This window comes from Erinaceus europaeus, chromosome 5 (genome assembly GCF_950295315.1).
Source record: "Erinaceus europaeus chromosome 5, mEriEur2.1, whole genome shotgun sequence".
Classification (NCBI taxonomy): Eukaryota; Metazoa; Chordata; class Mammalia; order Eulipotyphla; family Erinaceidae; genus Erinaceus; species Erinaceus europaeus.
In genome coordinates this window covers 33,968,298-33,981,925 of record NC_080166.1, presented here as the reverse complement: position 1 = coordinate 33,981,925, position 13,628 = coordinate 33,968,298, and the positions used below count along the sequence as shown (strand labels likewise).

The 13,628-nt window shown below is 44.4% G+C and overlaps 1 protein-coding gene across 5 annotated transcripts in view; it reads left to right on the top strand.

The window, feature by feature from the left end:
- Nucleotides 1-2,355: 2,355 nt before the first annotated feature.
- The window catches only part of ZFR (zinc finger RNA binding protein), a 79,136-nt gene continuing 67,863 nt past the window's right edge, over nt 2,356-13,628 (top strand). For 2 of the 5 annotated variants that reach the window (XM_060191204.1, XM_060191203.1), the window contains exon 1: nt 3,372-3,857. In XM_060191204.1, the coding sequence (XP_060047187.1) occupies nt 3,559-3,857 (299 nt within the window). In that variant the 5' untranslated portion in view covers nt 3,372-3,558. The other 3 variants (XM_060191205.1, XM_060191206.1, XM_060191207.1) reach the window with 3 other exon arrangements.

The following is a 13,628-nucleotide window of genomic DNA, read 5'->3' as shown; positions in this document are numbered from 1 at the left end:
TAATAACTACCAGTCCAAGTTTTTCAAAGCAATCATAATCAGTGCCTTGAAGGTTTCACTGTTCTATAAAGCTTAGAGCAAATTACCTTTAAAATGCAGTTCTTAGCCCAAGTGGTGGCACATCAGTAGAATATACATATTACCATGCTCAAGTTCAAGTGCAGGAGGGAGCTTCATAACTAGTGAAGCAGTGTTACAGGTCTCTCTCTCTCGCGCGCTCTCTCTCTCACTCTCTCCCTTCCTCCCTTCTCTACTTTCCCCTTCCCTCCAGATTTCTCTCTCAATCCAATAAATAAGCAAACAATTATGTTTAAATGGAGCTCTAGTAACTCAAGTTTAAGTATCTTAAATCATCATTAAGATGTAGTTCTTACCGCAACGAGGCTGCAACAACTAGGGCAACAAAAAGGGGAAAAATGGCCTCCAGGAGCGGTGGATTCATGGTGTAGGCACCGAGCCCAGCAATAACCCTGGAGGAAAAAAAAGATGTAGTTCTTTTTTTTTTTTTTTTACTTAAGAAAGGAGGCATTAACAAAACCATAGAATAAGAGGGTACAATTCCGCACAATTCCCATAACCCAATCTCCACATCCCACCCCCTCCCCTGATAGCCTTCCCACTCTCTATCCTTCTGGGAGCATGGATCCAGGGTAGTTGTGGGTTGCAAAGGGTGGAAGGTCTGGCTTCTGTAATTGCTTCCCCACTGAAGATGGGGGTTGACTGGTTGATCCATACTCCCAGTCTGCCTCTCTCTTTCTCTAGTAGGGTGGGGCTCTGAGGAAGCCACGCTGCAGTACAAAAGCCTAGACCAGGGAGAACAGAAGCAACGGACAACACAGCTATATACAAGATGCTGGGTACCATACCCCAAACCCTATCAAAGGGACTTTCCAAAGTTAACCCTATCACCAAATAATGTGATGATAACAGTAACTATCCATTGTCTTCTTGAACCCTAAGACAACAGGAACCTCACATTTCCACTATAGAGCCTATATTTCCCCCAGTCCTGGAACCTTAGGGTTGGGCCCACTTTTCTGCATGCTGCTCTCAATTCAAATCAAATAAGATGTAGTTCTTAATAACTAATGTATAGGAGGGACTTTTCTCCCTGACAAACTGGGAGAAATAGCTATTGCCTGGGAAAACATCAGTATTCTTGAAAATGATGGCATTGATTTTCCCCCAAGTGTTCTACTTTCCATTTCTCTCCCTCTCCCTCCCTCTCCCTCTCCCTCTCCCTCTCCCTCTCCCTCTCCCTCTCCCTCTCCCTCCCTCCTCCTGCTCAATGGAAACAGAGAGTAAATCAAACAGGTTCTTAGAATCTGTAGGTTTTTTTTTTTTTGAGGTGTGGAGGAGCAGAAGTGACACAAATACTAATCGAGGTATTGTTTCTGTTCTGGCATAGAAGGTGAACAAAAGGCTTAAGCTTCATAAATGAGCTCTGACTCATCCTTTGAATATCTTTCTTGTTTTTGGAACCCAGGAATCTGCGTGGTTGGTACTGCTGAGTGGTGCTCTGGCTACTCTGTCTCATGTGAAACTCTCCAATGTATTAAATAAAATACATCAGAAAGAATGAAAGAAAGGAAAGGAGAGAGAGAGATAAAGGACCAGGTGGTGGCGCACCTGGTTGAGTGCCCATGTTATTGTGCGAAAGAACCCGGGTTCGAGCCCCCGGTCCCCACCTGTAGGAGGAAAGCTTCACAAGTGGTGAAGCAGTGTTGCAGGAGTCTCTCTGTCTCCTCCTTTCTCTATATCCCCCTTCCTCTCAATTCCTAGCTGTCTCTATCAAATAAGTAAAGATTTAAAAAAAAAACAGAAGAAGGAAGGAAAGAAAGGAGAGAAAGAAAGGAGGCAGTCAGGCAAGCTGACACTACTCCCATGGGGGGAGAGTATGGCTCTGTTCTTGCCCATAAATACCCAGTCCCGGTGCCAGATCGCTTCTCCGCTGGCTCGGCCCCACCCAGTCCGCCTTCCTTGCCGCCCTCGGGCCTCTGGCTGGAGCCTTGCACCTGCCGGGCTGGGCTCCGCGGGCGCCCCGGCCACACCCTAAGTGAAACAGCACCTCAGCGATCTCCTCGCTGGCCTGCTCACTACAGCTGGGCCCATCCACAGCCCTGCCTTTTAATTTAGCAAATGTCAGGCGCCCTCCCTCTGCCTCCCTTCCACTCTCATCACGTCAAGTCTGTGAACAGGGAGCCCGCGCTCGCCCCCTCCTCCATGTTCACGGTTTCGCGCAGTGCGTGACACCGGCGTGGAGGGGGCCTGGCAGACGCGGAATGACTCAGGGAGTGGGTGCAGGCTGCGGTGAGTGCGAAGGTGTGCTCGGGGGAGGGGCTGCGCTGCAGTGCAAGCCGAACGGCACACTTGTCCTCCCTTTTCTCATTCCCTCCATCTGCGCGTAGCCGCCCCGGAGGCTAAGGGCGAGCCACGGTCAGGCGGGGAAGGAGGAAGACCCCCACTGCGTCCAGCTCGGATTAGGAAAAAGTGATGGGGAGTCTAGGGCCGCGAGGCAGAACGCCAACGTGAAAACTGCCAGATCGGAGTGAAAAGTGAGATGAGGGGGGCTGACAGACGTCACTCTCTCGGGCGACGGCCTCCCGGTTTCCGGACGCCGCGGGCACGCTCCTCCGAGGCCTGAGGCGCCTGGCGCCGTCTCCAGCACCGCGGGAGAGGCCGGCCGGCCTGGCCCCGCGCGCCGTCCCTCCCTCTCGGCCCGGGCGGAGACCCCAGCACGCGCCACGGGAGTCGCCCCGGCGGCGGCGACTACAGCTCCCAGGGTGCAGCGCGCGGCAGGCGCCTGCGCAGCGCGGCCGGAGGCGGCGGTCTGTTCTCCGCTGAGGAGGAGTGGGGCAAAGGAGGGAGGCAGCGGGTGAGAGTTCAGAGTTCAGCAGCAGCAGCCCGAGCCCATGATTCCCATATGCCCGGTAGTCTCTTTCACCTATGGTGAGTATAATCTGGCCGGCCGAGTTCCCCCCGGGCGGCCCCGGCCCGGGCTCGGGGCGGCGGGGTGGCGCGGGGGGTTGGGGCTGGCTCCCGGGAGGAGGCGGCGGCCGCCACCCGGGCGTGCGAGTGAGTGAGGGAGTGCGAGGCGGGCGGGCGGGGGAGGCGGCGCGGCCGCGGCCCGGCCCGGGGAGGGCGGCTTCTCACGGCGCCTCTCTCTCTCTCTCTCTTTCTCTCCCCGTTGCCCCTCCCGCGGTGTCCCGGCCCCTCGGCGCCGCTCCTCCCGCCATGGGACCGACTCTCCGTGCCCGCCGCAGTGCCCAGCCGGCTGGGGGAAGATGCCAAAATGGCGACCGGCAACTACTTTGGATTCACCCACAGCGGGGCGGCGGCGGCGGCGGCTGCGGCCCAGTATAGGTAACGGCTCCCCGCCCCGGCCCCCGTCGGCCCCCGGTCCCGATCCTGGCGCCGCGAAGCCCCCGTGCCGCTCCCAGGCCCGGCGGCCGGGCCCCCGCAGCCTCTCAGCCCGGCGGCGGCGGGGAGCGGCCCTCGAGGGGGCGGGAGCTCGGGGCGGCCGGGCTTTGGGGACTTGGAGGGCCGCCCGCAACTAAAATGGCCTCCCGCGGCCTCCGGGCCCAGTCGCCGCCCCCGCCGTGCCCCGGAGGGTGGGAGGTCCAGACGCGGGTGCCGGGGAGGCGGGTCCCCCCCTCCTCCTCCCTCTCGGGGCTGGGGGGTGACGGGGGAGGGCTGTCGCGTTGCGGGGCCCTGTGGCACCTCCCGAGCTCTGGGGCGCCCCTGGCCCCGAGCCCCGCATACGTGTGGTGCTCGCAGGTCCCTCCTGCGTCCGGGGATCCCCACCCCCACCCGGCCGCCACCCTCGCCGCGCACTGCATGGCTAGTGTCTTGCTATCGTGAGTTCCTGGATTTTTTTTTTTTTTCCTTTCTTTTATTTTCTCTCCCCCCACCCCCAAGGAGAGATGTAAACAGACCCAACCACCTGTGAATTGTGCCGTTGGCAGGCTGGGAAAGACGTGCGAAGTTTACCGTGGCTGATAAATAGAGTCCCACCTGCCTTGTTCTCTTAGCTGTTTTTTTTTTTTTTTTTTTTTTTTTAATTTTATGTCTTAATTTTGCGTGGAGGCCACGAATCCCCCACGCTGGTGTGGTGGGTTTTTTCCTCCTGCCCGGGCAGGGGAGAGTTAAATGAGCTGGTATTGCGTTATCTGAATATGCGCCATGAGAAATCGCTGCCTGCGGGGCGTTCTCGTGGGGGCGGGGAGGGGGAGGGGGCGACACACACTAGATTTCTGTCTGTCGTCGTATTCTTCTGCATTTATGGTTTAAATATTTGAGGGATTTGGTTTCCGGAGAGCCGAGCAGTGCTCGGCTCAGACTGAAAGAAGGTGGTACCCGGGGATTGAACCCGCCTGGCGCTCGCTTTCAGCTGCCAGAAATGGGCTGTAAAAGCACAGGCTCCAGAACTAAGCTCTCTAGACGACAGATTGTGTGTGCGTATCAGCTCTTGGTTAAGATACTGGTCTTTTTTTGTTTGTTTGTTTTGTTTTGTTTTCCTATCCAGCTCTGTTCTTTTCAGGCAGTGGGTTGTATAATGGGGGGAAAAAGCATCGTTGAGAACTAGAACCTCAGTTCTAGCCTTTCTTACTATTGATTTCTGGCTTTCAGAGCATCACTTATTTGGGTCTTTATTTCCCTCATCTGAAAAGTGAGGTGTTAGGTTAGTTTGCAGGAATTAGAAGGTGACTCTGAGAAGCCATGTTTCATGGAATTCTAACATGCCATTTATAGTAGGGTAACATTTTATCATCACTAAAAATAACTGCCAGCTAAAATATGACCCCATTGGTTTAAAGATGTTACAATTCATACAGCTGTGTTTTGTTGATGAGGTTGATGTTTTTCCTGAATGCTTTAAATGTTTGGCAGTTTTTACAAACATCTCTTATCTTGAGAACCTTATTGGACGAAAATCAGCTTAAAATAACGAATTATTGGGGCATAATCGTGAGGCTTTTGAAACATTAAGAAATTATTTGCTTACAAGTAATAGTAATTAAACAACAGTATCTCAACTAGTTTGATAAAAAGCCTTTTAGGACACATAATTTTGGTGGGGAAAGGTGGAAAAATACCAAGCCTTTTTCTAGAAACAAGAGATAGCTAATCTTCATCTGTGCCCTAAATCTACTGCTACAAAGTACTCTGTGTTCTAGACAAGGCTGTATTTAAACATTACAATTTTCACTGCTCTTACAAGTATTTTCCTGTTGCTATGGGCAGGGTGATAGATTAGTTAGATTATTAACTGTCTACTCGCTGAAAATGTAGTGAATGTGTTCTTTGTGACACTGTCAAAAAGTGTGTTTTTTTTTTTAAATGGGAATTTATAGAGAGAAAGGAAGGGAGGGACTGCCACATCAAAGATATTTAATGTTTAGTAGGTTATTTGCTTATATTTTATGCCACTATAGAAACTTACAGTGTTCCTATACCTAACTTTAAAAAAAATTGTTCATTAATGAGAGTGAGAACATGGTAGGGAGAGAACCAGAGTATCAGTCTGTCACATACAGTGCCAAGGATTGAACCTTCAGCCTCGTGAGAATCCAGTGCTTTTATCTACTGTGCCATTTTCTGGGCTTCTCTATACCTAATTTTAAAATGTTCATTTCATTTATTACATATGAGAGTGTTTCAAATGAGAGAGAAACCAGAGCACCACCCACATGCATCCTCCAAATTGCTAAATGACTTGTAATGGTCTAAGACTGGCACTTTAACACTACATCTTCATAGATAAGTAAAATTAAGATGTTCTTCGTGTGCTAGGGAGATAGTTAAGCTTCAGAGCATCAGACTTGCTTGTCTCTGATTCCAGAGACCCAAGGTTCAATCCCCAACATATATGCCAGAGCTGAGCAGTGCTTTGCTCTGCTCTCATTCACTCATTAAAAAAACTATATATATATATATATATATATATATATATATATATATATATATGAATTTTAAAAGGACCAGGAGGTAACTCACTCCACAGAGCACAAACTTTACCATCCTCAAGGCCCTCACCTTGCACAACACCAGGGGTACTTAACAGATGGAGTTACTTCTCTCCCTCTTTTAAAAAGAAAAAAGTCCAGCGGGCTCCCCACCTGCAGGGGGGAAGCTTCACAGTGAAGCAGATCTGCAGCTGTCTGTCTTTCCCCCTTTCTATCTCCCCTTCCTCTCTGTTTCTCTATCCTACCCAATACAAGTGAGAAAGAAATGACTGCCAGGAGCAGTGGATTCATACTGTGGGCACTGAGCCCCAGCAATAACCCTGGAGGCAAAAACAAACAAAAACAACCCACCTACAAGTAATAGAATTTCACAGGCCTGGTGTCCTGGCACCAAATGAAAAATTGGTTAAAATAGGATCCTCGGGCCTAGTACGAATAAAGTACACAGAATCTCTTTTTTTTTATATGTATATATATTTATTTTCCCTTTTATTGCCCTTGTTTTATTGTTGTAGTTATTATTGTTAGTGATGTCGTTGTTGCATAGGACAGAGAGAAATGGAGAGAGGAGGAAAAGACAGAGGGGGAGAGAAAGATAGACACCTGCAGACCTGCTTCACCGCCTGTGAAGTGACTCCCCTGCAGGTGGAGAGCCAGGGGCTTGAACCAGGATCCTTGAGTTGGTCGTGCATTTCGCACCACGTGCGCTTAACCTAGTGCGCTACCATCCGACTCCCACAGAATCTCTTAATGGTAAGAAGTCAGGCCCAATTATGCCAAATTTTGACTGCCAAAAATGCAGTCATGAAGATCCTTTTTTTTCTTTTCTTTTTTCTGTCTAAATACTTACAGTGTAGCTTTGAAGACCTAGGAGTACTTAGCACTTTAAAATGTATCTACTAAGCAATTACAGAAGCCAAACCTTCAACCTTCTGCATCCCACAATGACTTTGGGTCCATACTCCCAGAGGGTTAAAGAATAGAAAAGCTATTAAGGGAGGGGAGGGGATGTGGAGTTCTGGTGGTGGGAATTGTGTGGAGTTGTAACCCCTCTTATCCTATGGTTTTCTCAGTGTTTCCTTTTATAAATATATATATATATATATATTTAATGTATCTATTAGTGAAAAAGAGAACTAGAACATCAATCTGGTTTATGTGTTGCCAGGAATTGAACTCTGTTCTCTGGTCAGAGGCTCTACCACCTGCACCACTTCCAGGGCCACAGCTTTTTTTTTCTTTTTTTTTTTTTTTAGTTTATTTATTTATTTATTTTACTACCAGGGTTATCACTAGCGTTGCATGCCTGAACATTTCCATAGTTTCCCTCAGCCTGTTTTATATTTCCTTTTCCTTTCTCTCTTTCCCTATCTATCTGTCTGTCTGTGTCTCTCTCTTTCATAGGATGAAAGACAGAGATGGGGAAAGAGACACATACAGCATTGCTCAGAGCAATCTTACCTCTGAATTTATTTATTTATTTATTTTTGTTGAAGCTATGCATGGTATTTGGTTGTATTTTGTCTATGTCCATACCACCCTAAAAACACATGGTCTCATCTGATTACATTTATTTTAAATCTGAACTTTTTTTTTTTTTGCTTGTTTCTACTAATATAAGGGCATACTAAAAGCTGTAGTTTGTTAAGATCTTGTAAGTCCTACTAACAACTTTTTTGTCCTTAATCAAGTGTTTTGTTTGTAAAAATATTTACTTAACGTGCTATAGTAGCTACTGTATGCTTTTCTTGCTGCATTGTGTATTTTTTAAAATTTATTTTTATCTTTTGTTGCCCTTGTGTTTTTTATTGTTCTTGTTATTGATGTTGTCATTGTTAGATACAATTTGTGTATTTTTTAAAAAAGGTTTATTTATTTACAAGAGAGAAAGAGAGGAGAAAGAACCAGAATATCATGCTGGCACATGTGATGTCAGTGATTGAACTCTTAAGTCCACTATGCCACCTCCCAGGCCCCGCAGAGTGGTAAATTTTTTTGAAGTCTACTAAGTCTATTATGCCTTTCTTCACTCTTACAAATTTAATCTTTTAGTTTTCTGACCTTGATATGCTTCCCCTCCCCTTTGGGAGTGGAGAAATGAAAGATTTTCTCAGTTTAAAATTAATTTGTATGTTTATGCATAAGTTTCTGGAATGTTAACTTGGGTTGCATTGTTAACTTGGGTTGCATAGAACAGAGCATGTTGAGCTTTGTGAGCGTGTGGCTTCATGACAGAAAAGAGAACTTGGTTGGATAAGTTGCTTCAGAGGTGTATCTTTTAAGATGTTTATTTACTTACTAATGAGAGAAAGAAAGAACTAGAGCAGAGCATTACTCTGGCACATCCAATGCCAGGGTTTGAATTTGGGACTTAATATGCTTCCAACTTCGCTACCTTGTCTATAAGCTGAGCCACCTCCACGGCCACAAAAGTACTTTTAAAGATATAGATAGAGAAGCAGAAAGAGTCCACAGCACTGAAGCTTCCTTCAGTTTGGGGGCAAGAGGGTAGGGATGGTTTCACACTGGGTCATGTACGTGACCAAATAGTGCACTGTCTATGGGAGCTTTTTTTTTTTTTTTTGAATGAATGAATGTTAAAAATACTGTATCTTGGGAGTCAGGCAGTAGCACAGTGGGTTAAGTGCACATGGTGCAAAGCTCAAGGACCAGCATAAGGATCCTGGTTTGAGTCCCCAGCTCCCACCTTTAGGGGAGTCACTTCACATGCGGTGAAGCAGGTCTGCAGGTGTCTTATCTTTCTCTCCCATCTCTGTCTTCCCCTCCTCTCTCCATTTCTCTCTGTCCTATCCAACAATGATGATATCAATAACAACAACAATAACTACAACAAGAGCAACAAAAGGGAAAATAAATAAATTAAATATAAAGAATTAAAAATATATATAGTATCATGGGCAGGGGGAGATGGCATAATGGTTATGCAAAGAGTCTCTCATGGGGAGTCGGGCTGTAGCACAGCGGGTTAAGCGCAGGTGGCGCAAAGCACAAGGACCGGCATAAGGATCCCGGTTCGAACCCCGGCTCCCCACCTGCAGGGGAGTCGCTTCACAGGCGGTGAAGCAGGTCTGCAGGTGTCTATCTTTCTCTCCTCCTCTCTGTCTTCCCCTCCTCTCTCCATTTCTCTCTGTCCTATCCAACAACGATGACAACAACAATAATAACTACAACAATAAAACAACAAGGGCAACAAAAGGGAATAAATAAATAAAATAAATATTTTTTTTTTAAAAAAAGAGTCTTTCATGCCTGAGGCTCCAAAGGCCCAGGTTCAATCCCCTGCACCACCATAAGCTAGAGCTGAGCCGTGCGCTGGTGTCTGTGTCTCTATCTGCATCTCTCTCAAAAAAATTAAAATTAAAAAAAATAATATTGTATCTTGAAGGAAAGAATAATAACACTGTAAAGGCAGAAAAAGATTAACTGAGAAGGTAGAAAAACAAACAGGTGAACAGGTTGTGATAGAAACTTACTAGCACTACAGAAAAAAATGCAGCTGATAATGGTACCAGCTCTTCCACTATTGAACCAGAGATTTTTGACTTCACATTGTGTGAAAGAACATTTCTTTCCAAAGGGATTTTTGGTATTAGTGATATTTTCTGCATTGAATATTTGTAATCTTAATGAGAAGATTGAGCCGGATTCTCTGTGGAATTTTTGTGGGGTATGTATATTTCACTGTGTCTTTGTAAACTGCTGTATGTGTTATGAAAAGGGAATGAGTTTGGAACTAGTCAGACTTGAGGGTTTTTTTGTTTTTTTTTTCTTTTGTTTTTTATCTAGAGACAGAAGGTAAAGAGGCAGACAGAATGAAAGACCACAGCACTGAAGTTACCTTCAATGTGGTGGGAGCCCAGCTCCAACTTGGGTCATGCACATAGCAAACCAGCACCCTAGCCAAGCCTCACTCAGACTTGAGATTTGAATCTCATTTCTGTCCCTTGTCTTTCTGAGACACAGTCTCGTTGTATAACATTCTTTGAGATAAAGATTAAGTATGCAATTTCCTAGTCTGATTTCCAATGGGCATTTTATCCAGTTCTCTGGTTTTCTTGAAATTTGAGCAATACTTGAGCTAAAAAAATTAATAAAACACAAAAGCTTTTTAGTTGATATCTGGTGTATATTTAATAATCGTTAAGTTGGTGATATTACGGGTTTGGTTCTATATCACTTCTGTGAAGTGAACATTGCAATAAAGCTGGTTACACAAAAATTTTGGTTACTCAGTGCATATAAGAATTATGTTATGGGGGTTGGGCAGTAACGCAGTGGATTAAGTGCACATGGTACATAGCACAAGGATCCCGGTTCAAGCCCCGGGCTCCCCACCTGCAGGGAGGTCACTTCACAAACAGTGAAGCAGGTCTGCAGGTGTCTATCTTTCTCTCCCTCTCTCTGTCCTCCCCTCCTCTCTCCATTTCTCTCTGTTCTAACAGCAAGAGCAATAGCAACAATAAAACAATAAGGGCAACAAAAGGGGAAGAAAATAGCCTCCAGGAGCAGTGGATTTGTAGTGCAGCCACTGAGCCCCAGCAATAACCCTGGAGGCAAAAAAAAATTATGTTATCACTGCATTGTAGTCTTAAGTATGCAACAACTCTGCGTGTGTCTAAAAGTTGTGCATATCTTAGTTTTAAATTTCTTTTTTTTTTCTTTATTTTATTCTTAATATCTGATCGAATAGAGAGAAATTGAGAAGGGAGTGGGAGAGACACACACCTGCAGCACTGCTTCACCATTCATGAACCTTACCCTCTGCAGGTGGGCAATGGGAGCTTGAACTTAGATCCTTGTGCATGGTTAGCCTGTGTGTTCAACCAAGTGCATCATCACCTGGCCCCTAAAATTCTTTACTGCAGAAAAATGCTAGCCATTATCTGAATCTTGAGTGAATCGATTCTTTTTAGGGTCATGCCTGTGTTTTGTTGGGTTTTGTTGTCTTTTGTTGGGTATTAGGGTTATGCCTGTGTTTCATTTGATGGGTTTTGTCGTCTCAGTTGCTTTTTGATTTGACTTTATTTGATTTTTTCCAGAGCACTGCTCAGCTCTTGCTTGTGGTGGTGGTGCTGGGGATGGAACGTGGGACCTTTGGTTCCTCAGGCATGAAAGACCTTTTGCATTCCATTATGCTATCTCCCTAACTGGTTCTGTTTTGTTTTGATATAACAGGGAAGAGACAGCACAGTACTAACACTTCCTCCACTTCCTTTGTGGTGCTGGAGCTCACACCTGGGTCAGTGCAGGCAAAGCTATCTCTCTGACTTTGTAGGACTTCTTCCAAAATTGAAGTCAATCCTTTCAAAATTCCTGGGACTGTAACATATTATTAAATGTTCTGAACTCTTTAATTTCAACAATGTTTCTGGCATCTTTACCATTAGACTTTTATCTCAAGAAATCACTTTTGTTCATCCAGACAACAACTCCTCATGCATTCAGGTTTTACTATAAGATAATGGCAATTCAGTCACATTTTCAGATTCCTCTTCTAATTCTCTGGTTTTTGCTCTCCCTACCACATCTGCAGCTATTTCCTCCATTGAAATCTTGAATCCCTCAAAGTTTCCATGTGGTTTAGAATCAGCTTTTTCTAAGCTCCTGCTAATGTTGATATTTTGACCAACTCCCACAAATCACAAATGTCCTGATGGTATTTAGAACAGTGAATTCATACTAGGAAAATATAGCATATTGATTGTGCAGAAAGACTTTTGTGTCTGAGAGAATGCTATGTTCAATTCCCAATATCACCAAGCCAGAGTTTAGTCTTACTCAGGTTAAAAAAAAAAAAAAAGAATAGTGAATCCATTCCAGAATTTCTGTTTAATTTGTCCAGATCCATTAGAGGAATCACTGTGGCAGCTATAACCTTGCAAAGTATATTTGTTCAGACTTTAAAGTCAAAATGAGTTCTTGATTTATGAATGATTCTTGTTGATGATTCTTGATCCAGAGTGGTTGTTGGATTTGTGGGTCTTCATAAGAGTTTTTAGATCAGGTAAATTGTCAGAGTCTTTCTGAGCAATAGGTCTCCACAGTGGCCTTAAAGCAATCAGTAGGGGGCCAGGTTGTAGCACACCTGCATTAAGCAAAGCAAGGATCCTGGCTGAGTCCCCAGCTCCCTACCTGCAGGGGGTTCTCTTCACAAGTGGTGAAGCAGATCTGCAGGTATCTTTCTTTCTTTCCTTTTTTCTGTTTTCCTCTCCTCTCTTAATTTCTCTCTGTCCTGTCATCTAGGCTTTGTTCCATTTATAGAGCACAGAGTAGCACAATTCTTAAGGGTCTAAAGACCCTAAGGTAATGATCATTTACTTCAACTTATAAGTCACTTACTGCATTAAGCACTGAGAGAACCAGCCTGTTCTTTGAAGCCATGTATTGGCCTCTCTGTAGTTGTGAAAGGCGTTGTCATCTTCAGCATGAGGCCATTTTCACCTGCTTTGAAAATCTACTTTGTGTAAGTCACCTTCATTAGTTCTTTTGCATTTTCTGGATAACATCCTACGTCAGCACTTGTGACTTCTTGTACTTAATTTATAGTGACAGCTTATTTCCTTAATTCTCATGAACCAACTTCTGCTAGCATCCAACGTTTCTTCAGTATTCTATCTCTGAGTAAGTCTTCATAGAATTGAAGAATATTAGAGCCTTACTCTGGGTTAGGCTTTAGTTTAAGGAATGTTGTGGTGTGTTTGCTCTGTCCAAGCACTCAGATTTTATCCAAATTAGCTATAAGAGCATTTCACTGGCACTTTCAATTTCTTTTTAAGAACTTTTTCTTTGCATTCATTGCTTGGCTAACTGACTCAATGGGCCTTTCTTTTGACTTGCCTTCTTCCCTGGATTTAACCATTCCTAGTCTTGATTCAAAGTGAGAAACACAACTGTTCCGTTTCTCTTAAATACTTTAAGAGGTTTTTGTAAGGTTTTAAATTGACCTAATTTTAATACTGTTGTTTCAGGTACTACGGAGGTCTGATATGGGGAAGGAATGGCTGGTAAATAGAACAGACAGAGCACACACACATATAGCAATTAGTTTACCACACAGTACCCCCCCAACAATTATAATAAAAACATCAAAGTATCATCATAACAGGTACAATAGTGAAAAGTTCGAGTTACTAAAATACAACACATATTTAAAGTAAACTGCAAATAGACTTGAACAGAGTAGTGTTGCCCAACCTTCAACTTGTAAAAATGCAGTGGAGCAAAGTGTAGTGAGCAAAACATGCATGTTTAAAGGGAGCTTCATAATCCCAAAGTAAAATGCCTTAAAAGTAGTTATTTGAGTATCACTTGGTAGGCCTCGGTTTTAGTGTCAGTTTAATGGAGAAGGAAGTTTTTTTTTTTTTTCCTCTCTATACAGTAATGGCAACAACATTATTTTAATTGACACAAAGATGTGAGAACTAAAATGAGTTCAGTAGATTTTCTGGATCTAAGAGTAGGAAGAAATCAGTAACATTCCATACTTCAGTAATATTGAGCTAGATTATTAAATTTCAGATAAGTCATGTCTGTATATAGTCAAAATCTATTAAATAGGAATAAAACTGTTGAGATAGGCAAGACACTATAAATGTGGGGGAAAAAGTATAAAAGCTATTAAAAAAGACATAAATAGATGAA